The sequence below is a fragment of the Stylophora pistillata genome, chromosome 2 (genome assembly GCF_964205215.1).
Source record: "Stylophora pistillata chromosome 2, jaStyPist1.2, whole genome shotgun sequence".
Taxonomy (NCBI): Eukaryota; Metazoa; Cnidaria; class Anthozoa; order Scleractinia; family Pocilloporidae; genus Stylophora; species Stylophora pistillata.
Genome location: NC_142520.1, coordinates 2,798,089 through 2,823,385, shown reverse-complemented (window position 1 = coordinate 2,823,385; position 25,297 = coordinate 2,798,089). Strand labels below are relative to the sequence as shown.

At 39.7% G+C, this 25,297-nt stretch overlaps 2 protein-coding genes across 6 annotated transcripts; one reads left to right on the top strand and one right to left on the bottom strand.

Moving 5' to 3' along the window:
* The first annotated feature begins 215 nt into the window (after nucleotides 1-215).
* Nucleotides 216-10,891, top strand: LOC111326595 (membrane-bound glycerophospholipid O-acyltransferase 2). 5 transcript variants are annotated; one of them, XM_022930613.2, is made up of 16 exons: nucleotides 229-926; nucleotides 1,124-1,269; nucleotides 2,586-2,663; nucleotides 3,276-3,368; nucleotides 3,494-3,568; nucleotides 3,772-3,827; nucleotides 4,203-4,257; nucleotides 4,626-4,749; nucleotides 5,254-5,283; nucleotides 6,601-6,691; nucleotides 7,393-7,494; nucleotides 8,105-8,208; nucleotides 8,309-8,373; nucleotides 8,800-8,932; nucleotides 9,307-9,458; nucleotides 9,964-10,891. In XM_022930613.2, the coding sequence occupies exons 1-16, from the start codon at nucleotides 864-866 to the stop codon at nucleotides 10,229-10,231; spliced, it is 1,635 nt and encodes a 544-aa protein (XP_022786348.2). In that variant the 5' UTR covers nucleotides 229-863; the 3' UTR covers nucleotides 10,232-10,891. The 5 variants fall into 5 exon arrangements, with proteins under 5 accessions (XP_088604419.1, XP_022786348.2, XP_088604416.1 ...); XM_088748292.1 differs by lacking the exon at nucleotides 229-926 and adding an exon at nucleotides 2,141-2,202 and having other exon boundaries at nucleotides 1,135-1,269; XM_088748293.1 differs by lacking the exon at nucleotides 9,307-9,458 and having other exon boundaries at nucleotides 216-926; nucleotides 9,964-10,213.
* Nucleotides 10,892-13,324: 2,433 nt separating this feature from the next.
* On the bottom strand, nucleotides 13,325-24,279 carry LOC111326577 (membrane-bound glycerophospholipid O-acyltransferase 2). The gene is made up of 15 exons (XM_022930589.2): nucleotides 24,087-24,279; nucleotides 23,524-23,669; nucleotides 22,577-22,654; nucleotides 21,743-21,835; nucleotides 21,353-21,408; nucleotides 21,031-21,085; nucleotides 20,128-20,260; nucleotides 19,629-19,655; nucleotides 19,160-19,250; nucleotides 18,470-18,571; nucleotides 18,172-18,275; nucleotides 17,439-17,503; nucleotides 16,644-16,776; nucleotides 15,197-15,354; nucleotides 13,325-14,046 (listed from the first exon to the last, which is right to left on the bottom strand). Exons 1-15 carry the CDS (start codon nucleotides 24,147-24,149, stop codon nucleotides 13,854-13,856), a joined length of 1,497 nt encoding a protein of 498 aa, XP_022786324.2. The 5' UTR covers nucleotides 24,150-24,279; the 3' UTR covers nucleotides 13,325-13,853.
* Nucleotides 24,280-25,297: the final 1,018 nt, after the last annotated feature.

Genomic DNA, 25,297 nt, shown 5'->3' with positions numbered 1-25,297 from the left:
GAATTGGAACCGAGCTAAATGGGCCTAACTCACACGATCCCAAGGACGGAACAACCATTTAAGTGAGGTAAATTTGTTTTTTATGTAAAACTAGTAGATGTTTAGGTTGATTGTGCGAACGTGTATTCCCATAAATGCAAATCCTTGTCTCACCCATTGCTCGACGTAATAATTTCTGCAAAGCACGGAGGCTTACTAAGAGAGTTTTGCCGTAGGCGACAGTCTCGTGCACACAATGAAGATCAGCTCATCCGCATGAAAGTCACTCATAACAGGATGTCATGTCAAGTAAACAACGGGATATTCTATTTCACATCAAGTCGAAACAAAAGTTGTGCTATGTTAAATATTTTTGCGCTGGTAGACCACACTTGGGGTAAAATATTTCACATCATGATCTCAAGGATAAAATCTTCATGACTAGAAGTTCCTTGGTATGTACCTAACAGAGCGTGACGTTCCATCAGCGCTGCAGTGCGTTGCTAGCGGAGTGACGTAGCAGATATTTTTCAGCACACTCGCGATTTCAACGTCGACAGCCCTTAGAAATTTTGTTTCACACGCTTTTCAAAAAGGGCTACTTTGTTTCTCACGGCAATGATTTCACTTCAGATAAACCACAGATAATAGATACCACCGACATTCGAGTACATGCAAACAAAATGTGTAGTTTTCACTTGTCACTTTCAGTTCTCGAACGAACGGAATCACTCACTGGGTGAAGTTCATTCAAGGGCGTTGGAGCGGAGGACTGGAACTACACCAATTGTTTTTTTTTTACAAGAATACATTTGACAAGTCTAGGCGAATAACGTTTTGCAGTTTTTTTCTCTCACCAAACGAAGTTATTCCGATCTTTCACGATGTCGATTCTCGGGGAATTTCTCCAGGGAATATCTAGTGCAACGAACTTTCCACCAGATCAGGTATTAAAGTTTCGCTGATATTACTATTTTTGTTTAATTCTTCACCTAGGCGGGCCCTTGACCATAGTAAGTGACATTATACGCCGAGATCGATCAAGCGTAGCGAACCTCAGAAACGCATATCGCAGTGCGAGTTCTTCGCTTCATATTTAGCTGGCTCTATGGATTTACATGTGGACTTCTTTTTTCGTTTTCAGGCCAATTTTATCTTTTGCATGTTGTTGTGTGCACCTCTTGGGACGGCATTTCGCTTGTTGTTGCATCCGGATCGTGTCTCGTCGAATACAAGAAGGGCTGTAAGTCTTTTCTGGGGCATAGCTCTTGCGTGGTTTTGTTTCAAATGGTAAGATAAAATTCTCTATTTTCTAACGTATTTTTTAAATTTTATTTTTAAATATGGCTTATTAGGTAATGTTCAGTTGTGTTTTTCAAAAGCACTGTACTGTAATAAATATTTAATTAATGTATATTTTGTTAAGTAACAGGTGGACAATTATTTTTTATTTTCGCCCACGAAAGAGGCGCAGCAATCCTTTTTTTTCGCTTGTAGTTTATGTTTACATTTTCTCGTTTGTACACTTTAAGATTTAAGGAAATTTAAAACGATCATGTACACCTAATAACCAAGTATTGCCATAGGAAAAAAATTAACATAACAAAAATTCTAACGTTGATAAAGCATCTTTTGTATAATTAACTCAGTGGTAAGATTTTTTCACCTACGTACCTTCAATAATTTCCAACCTGATGTTGGTGCCATAGCAACAAATTAGAATGCAACAAATCGTAATGAACCAACTACGTCACTAGCTTTCATCGAATTTCTTTGCCAAGAACAGTTCTATAACTTTGAAACTCTAAGCATTCACGATGTTTCGGAGGTCCATCTCCAAATACAATAATATGAATTTATTTGTTTTGATTAGGGAAACCCAATTTGTACTCTCCTGGGTTATAGTAAAAATAAAAAAAATTAAAAAAAATGAGGGCTGCAAACTCCTCCATTAAATGTTTCGGTTAGGAGAAACCCAATTTGATCACTCAAGTTGCTCTTAAGTAATTAATTTAAAAAAAAAATTGAGTGCCCTTTCACCCCTAAATGTATTCGTAATGTTCCTTACTGCCTGCCATTTCCATTCTTGTGATGTTAGTTTGTAGAATTTGCTATTGGGTCAACAAATTATCCTAAAATTGATATTATTCTTTATTCTCAGCACCTGTTTGCTTGATGTTGTGTTAATATTGTAAGGAGAAATTCTGTCTTCATCACTTGAGGGTATTTAAGGATTAATCGAAGTCCAATCATTTGTTTTTGCATACTTCTTTTACACTTCTCCTTGTAAGATGTCTTTTGTATGTTATTCCCCAGGGCCCAGTTGTTAAAAGGCTGATTAGCATTAACCCAGGGTTAAATTTTAATCCAGGTTTCTTTATTTATCTCTTTAAAAGCCGTCTTGGGGTAATTTTCCCAATTCTTTCTAGAGCACTCAATCATCAAATTGTAGACAAATGCAGTGAAACTGAATTTTCTTTTAAAGCATTCAGATCTGAAATAAAAACATCACACTAACCCTGGCTTATCTTAACCAACCTTTGAACAACCTGGCCCAGATGCATGAAATTTAACCCACTTTTAATTTCCGTTCTTTCTCTTGACAGGCAAACCTTAATCTTGATCAGTTTTAGCAGCATATGTTATATTCTCACATGGCTTTTAAATCCTGCATCAGTTCACAAGTAGGTTAACTCTAAAGATCTAATCACTGATTCTCAGTCCCCAGTATCCCCTCTCTCAATTTCTTGTAAAAAACTGTTACCCTTCTCCTGGTGTGATTCCATGAAGGGCATGACCCCCCCCCCCCCCAAGCCCTAATTACATTTTTGGTGATATTCCCCTTTTTGATGCATAAAATTTAATGACCCTTTCCTATATACATAACTCCCTCTACCCTCCAAGGGTTTCATTAAGGGCCAGGCACTGGGCAAATTGACCGGTTGTGAGGACGGTTTTGCCCACCTGATTTGACGGTCTTGAGGAAAGTTTATCTTATAAAGAAGCTCAGTTCAAAGAGTTTTGCCTGCCTGCAGAAAACATTAATGAAGCCCCTGACCCTCCCCACCCATATGCCACTTTTTTTTCTTACCTTATTTTGACATCAACTGTGACCTAAAATCTTGCGCAGGCACATGGCAACATATAATCTATTTGTTAAACATATGATCCATTTCATTATAATCATGGCAACCTATAGTCTATTTCTCTTGTATTAATTTCACCACCAAACAGAATGCCCTCTCCCCCCTCCCATGGCTAACAAGCCTCACCAATTTTTAATTTTTGTTTGATAGATATCTACTGGTAGTGTCAATGGGTTTCATGTCCATTGCTCATCTCTACAGACAAATTACTGACTATGGTGGATACACTTTGGACTTCACGGGGTAAATATTTATGATGATCATAAAAATAATAATTAAGGAAACTTAGTGGTGGACTTTCCACGAGTTGGCTTCTCTTGTCCACTGTTTCGAGGTTAAACTGGGATTTGGAATAATTGTTTTTGTAGAAGGAGGAAAACGGCAGGACCCGAGAGAGAAACCTGCAGAGTGAGGACGAGAACCAACAATAAAATTCAACCCAGGTCCAGAAATCAAACCAGTGCTATAGTGGTGGAATCCAGAGAATTTCACCCTTTGTCAGAATGAAAGAAGAAGAGCTATCATTCAAAATGTCAGCTTCAGGAAACTCTTTACAGAAGCCGATTTTCCACTGAACTAAAACAAAAAATCTTTAATTTTATGGACATTTAAAAGCACTCAGTCATCTTTTATCCTCTCTTTACAGACCCCTGATGGTTTTGGTACAAAGGATCACTTATGTGGCATTCAGTGTACATGATGGTACGTATTTGGAATAGTTAATCTGTGAGATGCATACTTTACCATACTGTTCTCTATACATTTCCACAGGTGCTGGTAGGGAGGATTTGTTTAACAATCAACAGTTTCTTTAGTTGGTTATTCATCCTTTATTTCTCAAAACCTAAATGTGTGATTCAGGGATGATTTTGTACAGAGAAATTTTAAATGCTGGTCATTCGGGGTCAAATAGTTAAGGCCCCTTAATATAAACAGGAGTAGGTGATTAGACATTGAGTGATGGATCTCTGGAATAAAATTGTTAGGTTTATAACCCATCTGCTTAAAGATAAAAATTATCAGATAAACTTATGTTATTGACAAGTCATTTTCATCTTTTGCCTGTCTCTCTGACAGGGCTAGGAAGGGATGATAGCAAACTAACAGAAGAACAAAGGAAATGTAGACTTCAGTAAGTTTAATTATTTAAATCTCCAATGCTCTGTTTCCTTCCCAAGGGTGACTGTATTAAAAAAAAACCCATATTAAAATACTGTAATACCCAACAAATAAGCCACACTAACAAATAAGCCCCAACCCAAGTTTGGCAACTCAAATTTTGAAAAAAGAGTTTTTGCAAAGAGTTCAAAAGAAAATTTAAGTGGAGTCTCTAGAAAGTTGCAGGATATTGGTTGCTTTATCAAACATACACGATTGTTAAGCTATTTTTAAGGTTTAAGATTAAATGACCCATCATAAGCATGGGTTCAAGAAGGCTCCAGTGCCATACAATGCCTAGTGAGTACTAATTTTTTTTCATTATTTTTTTTTAATTTCCAGAAAAGTTCCTTCTTTGTTGGAGTACTTTAGCTATTTATTTCACTACAGCACAATACTTGTTGGACCGGTTTGCACCTTTAGAGACTTTAGTGATTTTATTGATGGCTCAGACATCAGATCAAAGGTACTCAAGACGTACAGTTTATATACTAATTTATAATGAGGCATTTTGTTAAGCTTGCCTAGAACACTTTAAAACAAAAATCTATAAATCATTCAATGAGCCCCAAATGTTTGCATTGTGACCATACCTACTTTCATCCCTGACGTTTCCACCACTAAGGAATGATATAACTGATGGGTGATGTAAACAAATTTAAAAGCAAATAATGTTCAAGAAGATAGCATAAGACTACGTAATAAGCTAATGTGGACTGCTGAGAATACACAGCAAACCATGAAGCATACTTTGTATGATTACGAGGTTACATTAGAAAGCCACAGGTCATCTGGGGGGGGGGGGGTGAACAACCCCTGCACCCCTCCCTTAGTTCTATCTCTGGGAGGGTGGTTGGAAAGTATGACCTCTTTTCTTTACATTTCTCAAGCGTACTTTTTCAGAGCATGATGGCTAACTTCACGCAGGTTTGTGCCTTAAGCTCAACTGATTTTGCGTTTCTCTCGGTAGGAGCCTGGCCAGAAGGAGCCTTCACCTTTGGTAAGAGTTCATGTGAAGCTAATGGAACAAATGTCAGTCATAGGAATATTCAGTCCTTGCCCAGCCGCATCAATCAATGCAAAGCTTTAACATACCCCCCACCCCCCGCAACATGGCGACCGCCCTTTGAAGATTGTTTCGTTCAAATTCCCACTCCCCTAGGCATAATTACGTTCACTATTTTTATTGAAGGATCTTTTGTGTGACTAGCGAATGTTGTAAAATTTAGCAAAGTCATGTATTAGCTTTTGGTGCCACTGTTGGGTTTTTCGCTTGTAAGCATCATTCCACGATGTAGAAATTTGGCTCATCCTCAGCGTAAAAACCCGTGAAGCTCACGAGTGACGTAAAACAAAGACAACAAAACATTATAAACAATAGCGTACAGCAAAACAATGAATGAATGAATGAATGAATGAATGAATGAAAGCCTTTATTTAAAGAGGGTAGCACTTAATAGCCAGAGGCTAATAAACTTGTGGCCCTCAAAATACTTCAAGAAACAAAGAAAACCTCGTCAGGTTTTTACACCGAGGATGACCCTGAAATTTATCATAACAGACCCGTTTAGCGACTGAATGTAATATTTTCGAATGAATTATAATTATATTTTATATCGTTTGAGAGAAGTTATTGTACATTTTACAGCGTTTGTTCATTCACTATTTCACAGCCGTTCATGCTCTGCGGTAAACAACCATTTTAAGAAAAAGGCAAGATCAGCGACCTTTACTTTCTACTCGTTAACCAGCAAGTCCTAACAACTGACTCCACCATCAAAACTTTAAAACCCACAAATTACATAACTCAAAAGTACTCTTTAGCTTTTAAACACACCTTCAACGATTTGGAGCAACTTCAGAAATTATACATGTCCACCTCACGTACATGTGTCGGAAGGTTTTGTAGAATGAGGGGCTAAACTTCAGAATACCCGGCCACTTGTTTACATGTCATTAAATAAGAATAGCGTCTATTGTGTTATGCCTCATTTTTTTATGAGGCATGACACAATAGACCGAAGACGCTATTCTTATTTAATGACATGTAAATGAGTGATTTTTCCAAGCTTTTGTAGACCATATCTGTTAACCACGAAAGCGGAATGTTTGCCTCTAAACTCCTCCATATTAGAAAATAGCCTGATTGCAGGCGGTAGTTTGAAAGCGCGCGATTTAGCGCGGCGGAGCGCACGAGTATATTTGGTCGCCATATTGGACGTATGGAAGATCTGGAACGAGTGACGAAGCGAGGGGGAGGGGTGAAGAGGGTTTTTCTCTCTTTCCCCTGATCTCTAATCTCTTTCTTTTGCCACAGTTTGCCGCACTTAGAAATCTAATGGTGTCGACGGTGTGTATAGCCTTCGTAGTGCTGACTGGATCCAATTACCCCATCACCAGGAATGGAGGTATTTAAATACTTTTTCTTAGTATGGTTAGCTGATTAGAGCAATTTCCGTCAAGTTATCCAAGATATTGGTTTTGGCGGCTTTACTTCGTTCTGTAACTGGTCTAAAACTACTCGCACCATTCTCCCAACCAATGGGATGCAAACCTAACATCGCCCACATTTTCCCGCGCTTTAGGCAGTTTGGTTATCCTGGAGTTCTCATTGGCTCTTTAAGGTGTTTTCCTTTCTTCTGATTGGCCATTGTAGTAACTTTGGTTTTGCATTTACGCGACACGTAATCGAAAGGTGCCCTATTCTTCATGAAGTAAACGCAAATTTCAAGTTTAGCATCCTCACTTCCAACATCTGTGAGGCGCTATTGTAAATTTTTTACCCTCAATTTGCCTCTCTTTACCCAGGGGTGTAAAATTAGTACCCGGCGAATGGTCCACGAAGAAGCGAATCCTGACGGAATTCTTGGTAGGGGAGGGGGGGGGGTGAATCGCCCCATCCGGTGGAATAGCAATAATTTAAATCAACATATGCTACAAAAACAGTAATAAGTTCGGACAGCATACGCCCTCCCCCTACCCTCAAGTCAATTTGAAAAGGGGGCGGGCTGTACCTCCCTTCGGATGTACGTCTGACTGCATCTCCACTTTCGTTTACAGCGAATTACAACTCTTTCTTAACTCAACACCGTGTTCTGTTTCCTTACAGATCCGGATTTCATAAGGTCTAGTCCTCTATTTTGGAGACTTCTTTATGCCTGGATCTCAATAGTGTCTGTAAGAATGCGTTACTACTTCGCGTTTAAACTTGGTAAGTAATAATTAACACGAGCCCATTCTTTGTATCATATTTCCACGAATTCTCAGGAATTGAGTGTGGCGGGATTGCTTTAATTTTGCTTAACTTCCCGCTGTGGTTGGTTTAGAAACTTCGCGCCACCTCGGCTACTAATCGGATGCGCACGTGAAACTCGTCACCCCAAGAACACTCGCAGTTTTCCGCGTGGGACATTTCCTTGTTCTGGTCTTAGTTTTGTAATGTTTTGAGCTCGGAATAAATGATCTTATTCGACGACTTGTTCCTGCTTATTCAACTGGTCTGATATCGAGAACAACGATCTCTTAGAAAAGCCTTGTAATGGGTCGATATCTCGTTAAGAAACAGAATACATGTTGCTGTGCGCCTGCTCAATAATAGGTCACCGATGCGGTCAAAACGCGGTAAGAACAAAAAAGTGGCATACGTGGCGCCCCAAGTGTATCACTGACGTTTTTGCCATTTTTTGACGTCTGTTACATTATATGTCCCCCCGTCACATGAAATCTTTTTGTTTTATGAAATAAAAAACCCGAAGTCACTCTATGCGTCTGCCCTCTGAGTGTGTAATTCAGTTGATATAATATTTTATTGTTGCTTTCAGCGGAGGCAATGAATAATTTTTGTGGACTAGGATTTAACGGTTTTGACGAGAATGGAAGAGCGAAGTGGAACCGCATCACTAATGTGAATATTCTCAAGATCGAGGTGCGTCTATGTGTTAATTTGTTGTTCAAAATTATTGACTTTTTTCTTTTGTTTTTTTTTTTACCAATTTCTCATTTCTCATCGTTCGCTTTTCGTGCAGTTTGGGACCAGTCTGAAGGAAGTGCTAGACAACTGGAATATCGGTACAGTTCTGTGGTTGAGAAAGTATGTTATTATGTATTTATTGAATTGATGGGAAGGCTCTCTATTTTTCTTCTTTTCTCCTTTTGGTTCGCATCTCGTGGGGCAAAGCGGTTTTTTCCCGGGGCCTTGTGGCCCGTTTCTCGAAAGTCCCGGTAACTTAACGGGACCAAACGTAAAGGCGATTAAAACTTGTTTTACTAAAATAGTTTATGCTGTGCTGCTTAGTAGTTTTCAAGTTATCGTGTTGCGGCGAGCAAGAATTTCCAATTCTTTTACACTCTGAAAACCACCTACTGGATCTATAAAGGGGCACTTTCAAGAAGTCAAAGAATGGAGATTTATTCCCTTTTTTAAGTGCTTGGTTCCTTCATGTCATGTAGTTAAGAATTGTAGTTTACTTGGCTTAACATTTCACTCAATAATGCTTTTAAAATCACTTTCTTTCAGAATCGTGTATGATCGAGTCGCCTATCATCGCACGCGAGCTGTGTTCGTGTTGTCTGCTTTGTGGCATGGGTTCTACTCAGGATACTACATGGCCTTCGCAACTTGTGCACTAATGGTTGAAGCAGCGCGAAAGGTATATATTTCCAGGCTGAACATTGTTGAAATGAGTTACAGTTGGCCTTAAGAGGTTTTTGTTTAAAGCGAAAAATTTCAGACTGTGTTTAAGTGCCTAACCAATTATAGTGTCGCCAGAACAACAGGCGTCATTTTGTCGTTTTTCAAGCAAGCAAAGGCAAGCGCAAGGCGCGTGCGGAAGGCGCGGTGCACGCGAATGGAAGAGGGCGTATAACCTTCGCGTTCGTTTCGCGCTCATCGCCACAAAATTACGATTATTCTACAAGATTCAAAAACACTTAGCGGCCACTTTCTAAACGCATTTTGGTTCCAACCTCTCTATCAATTTCAGGAAAACAACAAAGGATCTTTTTCTTGCGGTTTCGTTTACAGGTTCGTCGAAAATACAGGCCTCTTTTTCAAGGCTCACATGTTTCCTCTCGTTTTTATGACCTCATGACATGCGCAGTTACCATTTTTTCTTTGACATTTATTACTGTGCCATTCGTTGGTTTGGAAGCTAAGTTTGGCTTGGAGTTTTGGCGGTAAGATTTTCTTTAACTTTACCGGTTTAATTTAGTCATGATAATTATCAAAAAGGCTCATCTTCTATTAAACATGGCATCACTAGCTTACAGCAGCTGAAGCAATTTTATGAGGTCAAGACGCACAAGAGGATGGGTGTGTATCGTGGGTAGAACCCAGTCTCCTCTCGTTTTACGACTTGATAGTGGGTCGGCTTTCCATACACTCTTCTTGCATTGTTAGAAAACAGATACAGACTACTAATAGTCCGAATTTGTAAAGTTGCAATGTTTCAACGTTACTGCATTTTTAAAAAACTGATATACGTATCAGATGAGGGAAAGAAAGGTGGGTTACCTGTGGTAGATTCTCACTCACCCATCTCCTCCCCCCCCCCCCCAACAACCTAGCAACGAAACTTCGCGTGGGGGGAGAGGGAGAGGAGAAGGGGTGCAGATATCCTCTTTGTTCCACGCGCGCGCAACTGTGTAGCATGTTAATGTATAAGTTGTTTTTCTTCTTCAGTTCCATGTATTACTATGGACACGTTTGGTCCATCGTAGCGTTTCTTCTCGTGAGTGGTGGGAAATCCGAGACCGTAGGAAAAGAAGACAACAAAACTGAAAATATGGAAGTAAGGAATGAAGAGAAGGATAAGAAACGCAACTCAGCGAAAGAGAATTTAACAGAGCTCCGTAACAGAGTTAACAAGGATATGGAATCACCAAATGAACTATTTTGCAATGGTACACCAAACAACCTGCTAAAGGAGAACTTAATCGTAGGGTCGTAGAAGTCAGACAGTAATAGAAAAGGCAGCAAAGAGCGAATGAATGTTAGACAGAATTTTATCCAAGGAATCCTCAAGAGCCTATCACAGCTCATTTCTGAAAGAACCCTTCATAGAGAACCGTATATAGAGTTTAAATTGTAGCCCGGATTTAAGCATATTATATGCGCCTCTGCGTTGGAGACTTTACTTTTGTTGAAATAAAAAGACAGGGCGTAATATAGGTTGAACTAGAGTTCCGGCAAAGGCGTTTTAAGAATCCCCAGTCTTACGCGGGTACTTGTTATTTCACCAAATCGACGCGTGCTTTGGGACTACGTAGGCTAATAATATCGTAAGCAAATCACGTGCACCTTTTAATTTTGACGTGCGCGATTTTTTAGAGTGGAGTGGAAAAGTTTTTAGTTTATCGAGTAGCAGTTTTGTTTAATGGTCGTTGTCGTTTACCGTGAGTCTACAGTTTACCGTGTTGGAATTAAAGTGTTTGTTTGGATTTCCCGTTTCGCTTCCGAACAATACAAAATATCTTAAAAAAAAAAGAAATGAAAAGATATAAAACTTGTAAATGGGATGGTTTGCCAGAATATTTTTAACTGTTTTTTAGCTCTTAATAGTTGCAATTTTTCCTACTAACTTGGAATAAAAGCAATGCGACTCCTGGTATTAAGCGTTTTTTTTTTTTTTTTTTTTTTTTTCCCTTATCGGGCTTCTTTGAAATGACAACACATATTTGACTCCATATTTCGAGGAAGAACCTTTTACAAACACGTTTAATTTACATTATGGCGGATGAAAATCACAGTTCTGTAGAAACCCGCTAACCCGACCTTCCAAAACATAGCTAGCAGAGTCGCGCAATCAAATTCATTGTACGTAAGCTTGCTCAAAATCCCGATAGTGCACGCTGATAGCGTCAGCAAATCCGACTTCGCCAGAATTTTTTTTTTTCGCGCGAGCGGCCATTGTTAGCGCGGGGAAAAGTAATACATTTCGCGACAATAATGGATACAAACAGCAACTCGGCCTACTAGTCCGAAAACGAAGACAATGTTTCGACCTTTTCCCTTGGGCTAGAGTTCTTAAATGAGGCAGAAAAAGAGAAAAACAAAGGAAAAGGAGACTCGGCATCAGCGCCGTCACGATTCGCTTCAACTGATATTGTTGTCCGTTTTTCGCGTCGGATTTTGATGCACAATCCCACCGGCTATGTTCTAAAACAATTGGTTCATGCTTTCAGCTGTGCACTATCGAGTTATGGAGCACGTGGGAAGTTTGGAGAGCACTCAAGAAGCTAGAGTCGCCCTCGGCTATCGCCTCGGGCAACTCTTACGCTTCGTTCGTGCTCTCGAAACTTCCCGCGTGCTCCATAACTCGATAGTGCACGCTAAAGCATGAACCAATTGTTAATTAGAACATAGCTAGCAGAGTCGCGCAATCAAATTCATTGTACGTAAGCGTGCTCAAAATCCCGATAGTGCACGCTGATAGCGTCAGCAAATCCGACTTCGCCAGAAATTTTTTTTTTCGCGCGAGCGGCCATTGTTAGCGCGGGGAAAAATAATACATTTCGCGACAATAATGGATACAAACAGAAACTCGGCCTACTAGTCCGAAAACGAAGACAATGTTTCAACCTATTCCCTTGGGCTAGAGTTCTTAAATGAGGCAGAAAAAGAGAAAAACAAAGGAAAAGGAGACTCGGCATCAGCGCCGTCACGATTCGCTTCAACTGATACTGTTGTCCGTTTTTCGCGTCGGATTTTGATGCACAATTCCACCGGCTATGTTCTAAAACAATTGGTTCATGCTTTCAGCTGTGCACTATCGAGTTGTGGAGCACGTGGGAAGTTTGGAGAGCACTGAAGAAGCTAGAGTCGCCCTCGGCTATCGCCTCGGGCAACTCTTACGCTTCGTTCGTGCTCTCCAAACTTCCCGCGTGCTCCATAACTCGATAGTGCACGCTAAAGCATGAACCAATTGTTAAATGTATTTTCTGCTTGAATTTGAAGTCTATTAGCTTTACAAGCAGTTCATGTAAAAGTAAGATAATAAACGAAGCTCAGCTATAAAAGCAAGCGATCAAAATGTAGAAATAGCCGCAAATTTTCGCGTTCCCTACAAACTGGAAAAATGTCCTCCTCGAGTAGAAACGGCGGCCGGCAAACGGCAAACGCGGGAAATGTCAGGTCACGTGACCCTCTCTGCCGTTCGCGGGAAAAAATATGTGGTGCTTAATCTCTTTAAAGACTAAAAAAAGAGGGTCACGTGAAATCAGATCTTGTTGGAATTCGGCAAGGGGTTCGCGTTTACCGGGTTCAAGTTAGCGGGGGTTTAGTGTAATTCATATCTGAAAACACGACAGATATTCATCATTACAATTTGCTGTGTAAAGTGCCGTTGAAAGACACGCACCTCGAATGAAATATCATTTTGGCTGTTCTCAATTTTTGGCTGAGCTGGTTGCATTGGCGGATCCAAACTTTGAGCTAGGGAGGGGAGGGAGGGAAACCCGTTTTTGTTGTGTGTGTACATCTGCTGGCTTTTCTTCCCTCTGCGTTTATCTTTTTACCCAAAATAAGGGTGGGGGGCCGGTTCCCCCGCCCCCGGGCCCCTCCCCTAGATCCGGCACTGAGTTGGTTTCTGTGAAGTCACAACTTCATTTGTATCATGGGTAGGCTTTCGTATTCCTTTGCATGCGCAGATGATCTATCCGCCAATCGACATAATGTGACCAATGAAATACATCAACCTGTTGATGTAGATTGGGTTAGCGATTTGACACACACGTGCACACCCAAATTTCACGCAACGTGTCTTCTGGAAGAGAGAGGTCGTCGTTTGACAAGTCTAGACGACGCCTATGTGAATGTTTTATTCAAGAAACGCTTGAATGATTGACGAGTAGGGCACAAAAAGGCCACAAAGAACAGTTTCATCCTAAGGCTTTCTCCGAATTAACGAAATTTTATGACAAAACTACAATTTATGCGAGTTAAGTCAGACATTTTCAAAGAGTAACCAACTAATTTCAATTCTTCTGTCAAAGAAAGGTATTTCATTGGTTTTTGTTGCCGGGAATTCGCTTCCAATATTAGATATACTTAGAGATATGACTTTATTCATCAATTTTATTTACTTGCAATACACTCTTTTTGATATAAGAGCGTTCAGGCTGAGATAAACCAAAATTTAAGTACATACTAAGATCGTACCAAGGCTGGGAGTCACTTAAGAATGACTTTATTTTGCTTATTTTTGCGAGAAGTAAAAAATATAAGAGTGGTCTAATTGGACAATCAACTCAAACACTTAGAGTTTCGTTATAATTATAATTATTATTTTAATTATGGCAAGATGAAACCAAGAGCTTTAGAATTAGATGAGCATTTAGGTTGAGCCAATGTCCAAACAGAGGATTTCTCCATAGTTCTTCGAGATATCATTTCTCACGATTCGCATGGATACCTCATGTAAAACATGGACGTCTGTCAGAAGAATTGGCTCTCGGATCCAGAGAGTGAAAGCGTTTTATAGTTTTTTTGTTAAATATCCGTGGTTTGTCAACCCTATATTAATATCCACTGCCACGGAAGGTAAATAATTGATTATAGACGCAACAATTTTTTCACTTCAATTTGCGATGTAAGGCATTGTTGTTGGCCAAACTTGAAACAGAATCATCCTTGTGGTTCATTTCAAATTTGAAGGAGCCGCTTGGCGTCACCGAGCCGCTAGCATCATGGGAAGGTCTTCGTTTGCCACTAGGGCAGATGATCAGCGTTGCAATTAACAGAATGTGGCCAATGAAATACGTTGACCTGGGAAGTAGAAACCATGTGCGTTAATGAATTGTTCAGGTTTGTAGTCTATGGCCAACATACCTTTTCTCTATAAGAGGCAGTCATGTTATTTGGAAGTTTCTTCAACTTGACAAATAGTAAAAAAATAATAATTGGATAAGATAGAGATGCCCCGGCCGGGACATTGTGTTGTGTTCTTAGGCAAGATACTTTACTCTCACAGTGCCTCTCTTCACCCAGGTGTATAAATGGGTACCGGCAATTTAATGATGGGGGTAACCCTGCGATGGACTGGCATCCCATCCAGGGGGTAGTAGAAATACTCCTAGTCGTTTCATGCTACAGAAACCGGAGTTAAGTACCGGCCTAATGGGCCATTGGGCTCGTAAACAGACTTTACCTAAGATAGAGATGCACAAAAGAGGCAATGATAAACCATTCGCTCCGACGAAGGGCTAACGCTCGAAACGTCAGCTCTTGTAATCGTTACATTGGCCAATTTACCATTTCAACTTTGTTGATATATCTAAATTATTTCGTTACTCCCACCGACGCAGCCCCAGACAGTTTCTTTCGAAACTATCAGCCTTTATTCAACGATAAAACTTGTTACATAGTTGGCAGCGCCCGTGGGCAAAATGAAGTGAATCCTTTGTTCTGGCTGGCTACCCGAGCGGGCAAGAAAAAATTGCGTGGAGCGGACTTACAAAGTTCGTAACTGTTATACAATGTTGGCGATGAAGTCGCAACAGGCGGCGGAAGAAAGTCAAAACAAAGAAGCTTAAACGACCCCTGCGGGTTTATTGTGTTGCAGACACAGTTGACTTTATATGCCAGCTCTCGATCATCTTGGCCAATAACCCATGTAAGTAAGAAAAAGGATGGTAAATGATGGAGAAGATTCAAACTGATTGCGCATGATGGATTTGAAAAGCTGCGCTCGATTTTCACGACGAATTAGTAGTGATTCACGTGCCTCAAACAGCTTTGCGCAAATCTCATAATTAAAAATAGAATCGAGCCATGCAGGTCTGACAAATAAAGTAAAATTGACCACCACGAAGACCTGACAAAGGACAGTTGAATTAAATATGCGGATGGATGGGGTCAGCTGGAAGAGCTGAGGAAGAAGGCAAAGGGCAGGGAGCAGTAAATATTGCCATCTTACCTGTAGAAATTCATTGAGAGATCAAACCTTAGCAGTACAAATCCTGCCAAGCAATAAGAGGTGAGTAGGAAGTTACAAGCCATCCATTGAAGAAATTGCAACAAGCCATTGATCAAAGGAAATGTCCTGCTGTGAAGGTCGCCATAAGCATGTCGCGCCTGCAATAAGAATATTCATTTACTCGTTGTATTTACTACATGTCGGCACTTACCCAAGCTCTCGCCAAAGACCATACAGGTCTCTATAGTAAGTCAAATCACCCGCGAGTTTTGATTGGTCCTCGCCTATAATCCATTGGAGGACAGACACGTAGATGACGTCACCATCAATTTTTTTTTTACTTAACAATTGGTTCATGCTTTAGCGTGCACTATCGAGTTATGGAGCACGCGGGAAGTTTGGAGAGCACGAAAGAAGCGTAAGAGTTGCCCAAGGCGATAGCCGAGGGCAACTCTAGCTTCTTGAGTGCTCTCCAAACTTCCCACGTGCTCCATAACTCGATAGTGCACAGCTGAAAGCATGAACCAATTGTTTTAGAACATAGCCGGTGGAATTGTGCATGATTCAAATGCGACGCGAAAAACGGACAACAATATCAGTTGAAGCGAATCGTGACGGCGCTGATGCCGAGTCTCCCTTTCCTTTGTTTTTCTCTTTTTCTGCCTCATTTAAGAACTCTAGCCCATGGGAAAAGGTCGACACATTGTCTTCGTTTTCGGACTAGCAGGCCGAGTTTCTGTTTGTATCCATTATTGTCGCGAAATGTATTATTTTTCCCCGCACTAGCAATGGCCGCTCGCGCGAAAAAAAAATTTCTGGCGAAGTCGGATTTGCTGACGCTATCAGCGTGCACTATCGGGATTTTAAGCACGTTTACGTATAATGAATTTGATTGCGCGACTCTGCTAGCTATGTTCTAATTTTTTTTAATTAAGTAAAACAAATAGGTTCTATGTTGCCGTGGGTTTGTTCAGCTAGACATAGATCACAGAAGACGTCAAAATGTGGTAAAAACATCACTGATGACATCCTCCGCTGTTTCTCTTGTGCCACTTTTTTGACGTCATCTGAGAACTGAACTAACGTATGGGACCATGGGATGAAGAGGCTATATAGCAAAGTTCTAACTTGGCTCCCAAGCTTGGGGGAATAAAACAAAAGAAATCACATCGAGTTTTAGGGATGAATAATTAATTTCTTTTGTTTTCTTCCTCAATAAAAAAGCCTTATTAATTTTAATAAAACATTTCTTCGAATATCTTCCACACGAAACATCACACAGACCTGAATCTTTGCAAGACCGGTTGAATATTCATATTCTTTTATCTCTTTGATTCATGACTTCATTTGTTGAATGATTTTTGATGATCGTGTAACAGTGAAACCGGCAATTGCACGGCATGACTGGAGCGTATAATCGTCAGTATTTCAACAATAAAAAACTTACTTTTCTCTCAGCTATTATGAGTAATCCACAGACTAAAACTGTCAGAAGATAACCAGGATAAAATCCATGCCATATGGTTGATACAGCTAAAGTGAAATATGTTCTATGGTGAGATACTCGCTGATAAACAGTCCTGGTACAAAGAGAAAGAATTGGCACACAGTCAAGAGAGAGAACGCGTTGTTCTTGATACTAGAACAGTTGAATAAGCGGGAAGTAGTCGTCAAACAAAATAAATTACTTCGAGCTCAAAACATAAAGTACCAAAATGGCCGCTACAGGAAAAAAAAGAGTACCGAAGTCCGCGGTCCTCAGCGGCAAAACCACTAAAGGGCGGGAAAACGAGGGGTATTTGAATGAATCCTTTAACACGCGCGCTTATCGGTTTCGTTAGATTCGAAGGTAAAAGTTTTAATTTTATTATTTTCCTGCCTGATCTGAAGGGATGAGGAGGAAGATACACAAATTTTAACCCTTTAATCATTGAAGTTATCTAACAAGGAATTTACTCTCTACAATATTGATATATTATCCAGACAAAGGTAATGAGAATAGAAAAGTATATCAGTGTAGTTGATATAACACTAATTTGTCTTAACTACTTCATAAGGAATCACATAACATTTGAAAAGGAAAATCCCGTGTCAGACCTTGAGGCTGAAAGAATCAGATAGTTGTCTGATTCTGAGGAAAGCAACTGGATAAAAGTGGTAAAACTATTTCATGGTATAAATTGATATCGTTAACTTTAAGACATTACGATCTCTTGTTAATTCTCAATGTTTTAGTGCTTACCTTCTTAGCCAAAGATTTGTTGTTATGTTCCAGTTGCTCAACAAGTCTTTGAAGTTAGTAGATTTCTAAGAAAGTGAAAATGATCATGGTTTATGACTTAATCTAGAGAAGGACTCGAAGTGATATTTTTGTAAGGTTCACTGGTGTTGTTAGTACGTTACTTGTATTTCATTCAAGAGCTGTGATTCACTAAAGTCTCGATGAGCAGATTGTTTTTTTGTTCACATAACAAGGTCGCGCGATTGTAAGTCAAAGCTCTAAACGGCAGTCGTCTGATGGGTTAGACTGATCGAACTGAGAGTATGTGGCTCTTAAACCGTTTTACATGGTCATATAGTGTTCTTCCCCCTTCAAATACCATGCGCTCTAACAAAACTATTTTAAGACCCGCCATCCCATAAGAGCATAGATAGTGGACTGGGGGTCAGCTCGTTAGAATTCGGCTCGAGAGGTCTGGGTCCAAGTCCCGCTCGGTTCATTGTGCTGTCTTCTTGGCAAGATACTTTCCAGTCACAGTACACTCCCGGAGTTACAATATAGGTTAAGGAAAATTTCGGGGAAACTTGACTTTTTAGAGAAAGGCTGACTCGTCTGAGAAGTTGACCTTTTTTTGAACAGGCTCCTTCTCAGTGGAAAACGTCAGAGAAGTTTACCAACTGGAAACTCCCAATCTGGAGCCTTTGTGTTCGTTGATAATCCTTTGTTTTTTTTTCTTCAAATGAGATTCACAAACCTCTAAATCCACTGGATAAACATTAGTCATTTTGTTCCAAAGCTCCCTCCCGCTCGAATCATAACCATTGAATCCTAGGCCGCATGCGTTATTTACTGCGTCCGCTGTGGATTAAAATCGCGGACATGAAGTTAGAGCGATGGACTTGCTTTCCATTTATGGGGAGTCAGTTGCATTACTCCTTATTGGTTACCGTAATGGAGACCAAGCTATGCTTCAGCGGTATGACCTGCATAGCTCATGCGCAGACGTATTCCTTTTACCTTTCATTCAAAAATAAAAATATATCATGACTCACCTATGATCCAGGCAAAGTAATACTTGAGACGTGTAGTGAACATGGCAAAAAAGGGAAAAGCCATTCTCCATAAGAAAGAGCTGTTGGCAATGAAATTGGAATCTGGAATAGAAGAACAGTACAGTGTATAATCCTGGCTAATCAGTGATGCAAAAACCACTGTGAATATATGAATATAATATATTTGAACCGTGGATTAATAAATGTAGATGAGAGTGATCATCGTAATAATGAACACTACATAAGACAGTATTGGAAACAAAGCCTGAAAAAAAAAAATTCAGACTGTACAAGAATTGAACTAATGACGACTATGATCTCTACGATGCCGGTGCAGTGCTCCACCAACTGAGCTAACAAGCCAACTGAGAGCTATTCATTTGATCTTCAAATATCCACAGTCGCTCATTCATCACTACACGGATTTATTACGAACCAACACAATAACTAGCTCCTAGTTGGCTTGTTAGCTGAGTTGGTGGAGTAATGCACCGATATCGCTGAGGTCACGGGGTTCAACTTGCGAACAGGTTTTGTTTCTTGGTTCATCCGCATATCTTTAATATTTCCACTCGGATCTAATTGGGAATCCTCCTTTCAAGCCACTACAAGATTTATTGTTGAATTAGTGCAGAGAACTGAGCTGTATCGAGAAAATAATTAATAGGTAAATCAAGTTAAAACGCACACCTGCATTAAGATGGAAAGGAAATACTTTGGACAAGAAGGAGTAGAGGACCACACACAGGATACTGGAGGAAAGCTTGGTTACAACAGCATTCTGATGAGAAAGCAGAGTTGGAGAGCTGTAAAAACGCATTTTGTTTGAGCATCGTAACACGTAAACCAAAGTTATCACAACAGCCAATCAGAAGAAAGGAAAATTTCGAGGGGCCAATAAGGACTCAAAGCTAAAACAAGCAATCTGCCTACAGCGCGGGAAAACACAGGCGACCAAGTTTCAGTTTTGAATCTGATTGGCGGAGAAAGTAGCACGAGTTACTTAGACCAATTACGAAGCGCAATCAAGTAAACCCTTTGAAATTCAAGATTACTTTCGGCACGCAATTAAAAACTGTTTTTACGCTCGGTTAAACTCAGGCTAAGATATAAAAACCAGTGCAGATTAAGTATCGGCGTTTTAAATCAAGTAACTTACGGTTGGTGAAGGTTCCTTTTTCGTTTCCTGTGATTAACAGAGAATTAGAACGAAAGAAACTTCGTTATACCAAGGAATATATTCATACATTAAAGTTTTTAAATCGTTAACGAGTTCGTAGCGGTAGCCACCCTCTGCTGACAATAAAGAATAGCTCTTCGAAACTCGAAGCACTTTTTCTGTTCAAGAAACCTTACTGTCCTTTGATAAATAAATGTTAAGTCGTTTGTCAGACCTATCAGGGAACAAGATCTACTGGTCAGGATAATGAGGATTGAAATGCAGCAATAAGAGCTCACCATCATGCTGCATAAGTGTAACGATATATACGTTACCGCTGACCCATTATCATCTGACAAAATCAATCAGAATAGTAGTCGGAACTTTGTGATTATCAGTCGATAGGTTAAACCTACTCTTGATATTACCTCCAAATTTTTTAGCCAAACGAATAAATATCATGAATACGATAAACCATGGCAACAGTCATTTCGCAAACCTGATCTGTGGCACGTGCAATGTCGCGCCCTTCAATAAAGTCCATGTAGTCATTAAATGTACACACAGGACCTGCTAAAAGCGTGCTGTGGTGAAACATATACCCAAAGTACTCCAATATTGAAGGAATGCGTCTGTGGAAACAAACGGAGGTATATGAACCAATACATCACAGACGTGAATAGAAGGGAAAAAATTGTCACGGCAGGTGAGCTAATGTCGAAGAAATAACATAAAAAGAAGCCTGAAAAAATCTAGGCTTTGACAAAATGGAATCCACGCATCTAAGATACTCAGAAGTTTGGTACTACTTCCTTGTCACTACTGTCGGATGGATAAAAAAATTGTTTAACAAGTGGAACAATAAGCGCGTTTTGATTGGTGCTTACTTTGTCGAAAACGTGAAAAAGCTGTACCACGCTTCTTTATCAAGTCACGGTTCATTGCCTTGTTTTTACGATTCTGTTACAACGCTTCGGTTACCTCCCACTCGCAGCTCCTCGCTTTTTCGATTGAAAAGACACTAAAAACGTTGCGTTACAGGCACGTGGAACAAGGCCATATATGGGCGAAAAATACGTGCCGCAAACATGTTGTTTGGTTTTGTAGTAGACAAACGAAATCACTCGTGATGTCAATCAAATTAAGATTAATTAACGTATCGTACAGTTTCTTACAACTTCTGATCTATTGGAGAACAAATGCATGAATGATGTCGCCATTGACAACATTTTCCTTTTTTGATATAAAAAAATAGAATTCATGGTGTCTTGCGTTAGTTCTATGATCTGTTACTGAACAGAGACTCGCCAAAATGAAATCTCTTTGTTAAATACATAAATAGCTATTTGAAAGCTTCGCGCAATGTATTAACTATTGTGAAGAACCGGCTCAGAATACTTACGTGATTCGCTGCTCTTTTTGATCCTTTGTAAGTTCAACTTCTCGTCTTCCAAGCCCTGCCGTTGAAAAGTGATTGCTGACTCTCCACAGAACACATTGTACTTTTTTTTATAAACGTGATATATACATTCACTCCAATTTTAAACCACCTTAGGGTTTATGGCACTTTCTACCTATTTTCTTAGTAATGAAAACTCCACAACACATCGCAAGCGAGCAAGATACCTTAAATATTGATCTTAAAATACTATAATATCCAGATTTTAAAAAAGGCACACACGAAATTATTTCGCGTTATCAGATGGAAATAAATATGATCTTACCATCATGTAAGCTGAACGCCAAATAGGTCACTTTTTGGAAAATGATCATCATTCGGCTGAAAAACAAGCAAAACTCCTTAGAATTTCTGAAATACTTATAACTGTTGCTAATGCAGTATTTTTGTCTCACAAAACTCTTGTTAGCCTCTCAACCAATCAGACCGATCGCGACTTCGTCAACTGCGTCATGCGCGGGAGATCTGGAAACGTGGTGGTGATTCAAGAAAGTTTTATCTCGTTCCCAGATCCCGCTGGTGTGGTTGGCCGCTAGAGATATGGATACATGACTAAAACGAGGCTAAAGGGGAAGAGAGAATTACAGATGATGTTTCACAGCGCTCTGCAGTTGATCGATCTACTTGTTAAATCATGATCAAGATGTTGCCTTACCCGGCGTAGTCGAATCTATTTATTCCATAGTGCAGGATCATGCGGACTATTTGTCCCACTGACAACCAGATCAACGACACCATAATAACGACCCTGGACAGTGAAAATAGTTAGAAAAGTAAGATTACGAAAACAAGACCTACCGAGGGATCTGACAATACAGTGGTCAAACGTAAGGCATGCGCAAATGGACCAACGTTTGGCCGGCTTCGCGACAACCTCCCGCTCAAAATTGTTTTGATTATAAATACATAAATGACATACCAGAGGATCTGACAGTACAGCGGTCAAACGTCACGCATACGTAATTGGATAAATTTTCGAGTATAGAGCGATCTTCGCAGTAACGAACACTACTGAAGCAGTAGTGAAAATGAGGCCTGTTCGTAATAAACTCTGCCTGTACCTGAATTATTTTCAGGCCTCATTTCCACTACTGCCTCAGTAGTGTTCGTCACTGCGAAGATCGCTCTCATACTCGTTCTTTAACTGCAGTTCAAATATATGACTTTCATATATTCGCAAACGTTGACTCATCACTTCACGGGTTTATTACGAACCAACATAACGACCAGCTCCCAGTTGGCTTGTTAGCTCATTTGATAGAGCACTGGACCAGTATCGCAGAGGTCAGTGGTTTGAATCCCGTACAGGCCTGAAACAACGTGGTATTTCCCATCATGCCATTGAGACGCTGGTGTGAGACGCCCCCTTCCCCCTCTCCCTAGGGAAAACTACCGACTGCCCTGTCCAGGGAAGAGCCGGAGAGATAAAATTTTGTTTTGAAACTCAACGCACAGTACACTGGAAAGATCAAGGTATAGTTGTACTTACTTGTGGACTTTCTTTGGATCGACATTCACGGTTAACCCATAAGAAAGTGCACACACAAGAATCAGGAGAATCATTTCGCTGAAAACAAAAGAGAAAATAGAAATTTCTCAGTTCACACGGGAGAGCAAGAATTCACATCAAGGCAGTGTAGAGAGGAGAATTTCCAGTGCAATTTTCAAATGAGCTTTGGAAGTGATACGGGTTTGGATTGGTGTAGAAACATTTTGCCTTTCTCTCAACCAATCAGATGTAAGACAGTCATGCGAGTTTTCCGCGCTTTATGCTATTTGCTTGTGTTTACTCTGACCTAATTGACTCCTCAAATTTTATCTTTTTGTGTTTAAAGTTGTTTGTATTGCTTTGATTTGTTTTTACAACAATGTCTTGCAATGCGCTCTGTCTTGACAGAGAATATTGGACTCCTATATGGAACTAACAAAGAAAGTCTAAACACAAAGATATCTTTATGCATATCAAGTTTGTTAAGACATCTTTCTCGGAATCTTAACAATATAAATGAATAAATCCCTTATATGAAATAAGGAAGCTAAAAGGGCGTTTGTATTTCTTTAATTTGTTTTTAGAACACTCAATTGCAATGCACTCTGTCTTGGCAGAAAATATCGGACTCATACATGGAACTAACAAAGAAAGTCGAAACACAAAGATATCTTAATGCATACTCAGTTTATCGAGATATTGTTCCAGAAATCTTTACAACATAAATTAATAAATCCCTATTATGAAAAAAGGAAGTAAAAAAGTCGACTTAAGACACCCTACCAAGACATAATTTTTTTCCCACGTTTCTGGCACTTTTTAACCTTGAGCGCTGAAATAAATCAATGCTAAACTTAAAGCCAATGCCAACTCGTGTGAAAATTAAATGTAATATATGCAACAAGTCAGGCGGAAAACACAACTAAAATTTCAGGAAAAAAAATTACCTTCCCAAACATATCCAGCCTAAAAGAAAACCCCAAAGTATTGTCACTGCCAAGCGTGTATTTGCTGACACCTTCTTCGGATGCAGTGTCGTGCGATACACAGATCCAAGCGGGAAACAAATCAGCATGCAAAATATGAACTGGATCTGCAGAGATGACAATATAATTTTAAGTTTAACGAATCTAGCTCGTATGACATCGCCGTTGATTTAGAGAAATTTATATTTCATTGATATTTTAAGCCGCCTTTTCTAAGTTTTCTGGGCTATGACGGTTATAATTGTATGGAAATATGTTTAATAATTTGAGTTCAAATAAACTAATATATTCTCACGGGCAAAAGTTTCACTTTATTATATTCGTTAGATGGAATAGTGTTATAATCATAAAATAACCCTGTTTTTTATGTCTTGTAAACTGGAATTGTGATTTTTGTAAAGGAGCAGTTGGTAAGTCGATTCTTCGGGACAGCCAGTACGTGTTTAAATCTTAAATTAAAGACACGTAAGCGATTGGAAAATATCACGTTGGCGTCACCAGATATAAACCGAATGCGTACCTACCTGCTCAACGGGCGTACTAAGCAGCTTGGCTGCCCACAGCAGCAAATCTTGTATGTAAATCATTCTACTACATTCAAAATGTTACTTCTTGTAAACAAATACGCAATCGATTGAGATTTTCGAGTAAAGTCTATCGTTGAATGAAAACTCTAGATGATGTAACGCGTCGGTGATTTCTTTTGATTCTATGTCTAATTTATTCAAATGAGAAGAATTGAAAAACAAGCCTTGATGATGTTTCTATGATCGATGACTTATTGTTTCCAGAATTTGAAGAGTATTCGCGCATTGTCATGTAGCCAGAAGGAAATTTATAGAGACTTATTTTCAAAAGCCTCTAGAACTTGTTTAAACAATGAGACAAGCTGGTCTTTTGACGCGCGGTATTAACTCAAATATTTTATCTTATTTTTTTCTTCAGTTCGTGAGCAGACTATGGCGTTTCGTTGCGGACAAAAATAAGTCTAAAAAAAAGAATTGACTTACTTGGAGAAATAAACAGTGAGATAAAAAATGTGTGGTCGAATAAATAAAACTTTACTTCTAATAAAAAAAATGATCCACGACAATAAAAAATGTGGTTTTAGGTTTAAAAATTGACGAGAAAATATGGCCAACGAAAAAGTGCGGTGGAGCGGAAAAATTAACATCGAAAAAAAAAACTAGTCGAGGCACAGGCAGCCCAAGCTCACTTCCAGAAAAGCGGACGTGACACACATTTCCATTCGATGTTGATTGGTCGATCAAAACAATGCGGTCTTGACAAAACCTCTCGAGGGGACCAGGGGAGCTAACTGGTTTGTTTGTCGACTGCAGGTCGCTGGCTACCCTCGCCAGGCTTATTTTTGTTACCCAGCATACTGTGCGATCGGCCAACGGGCCGCAAATGTTTCAAGCAGCCAAATTCGAAATTGGAAAGCCGATCGATCTGGAGATAAAAGCATCGCTAGTGAAAGATCTGTGGGAGGAATTGGGAATCGAGTGAATGGAAATGAAACTGCAACATCTCTGCTTTGATTTTCTGGAGGAATCGAGACTGGTGGTAATTCTTTGGCGGAATTATTTGCTTCGGGCGACGGACACTTCTAAAATAGGTTTCCGGCCTTGTCTTTCTTTTAGCAGTTGAACACCAGCATAGCGCTAACTCGCCGAAAACGCTTAAAAATGGCCTGAGATGCTCGGAATCAACAAAGAAAACAACAAAGCAATAA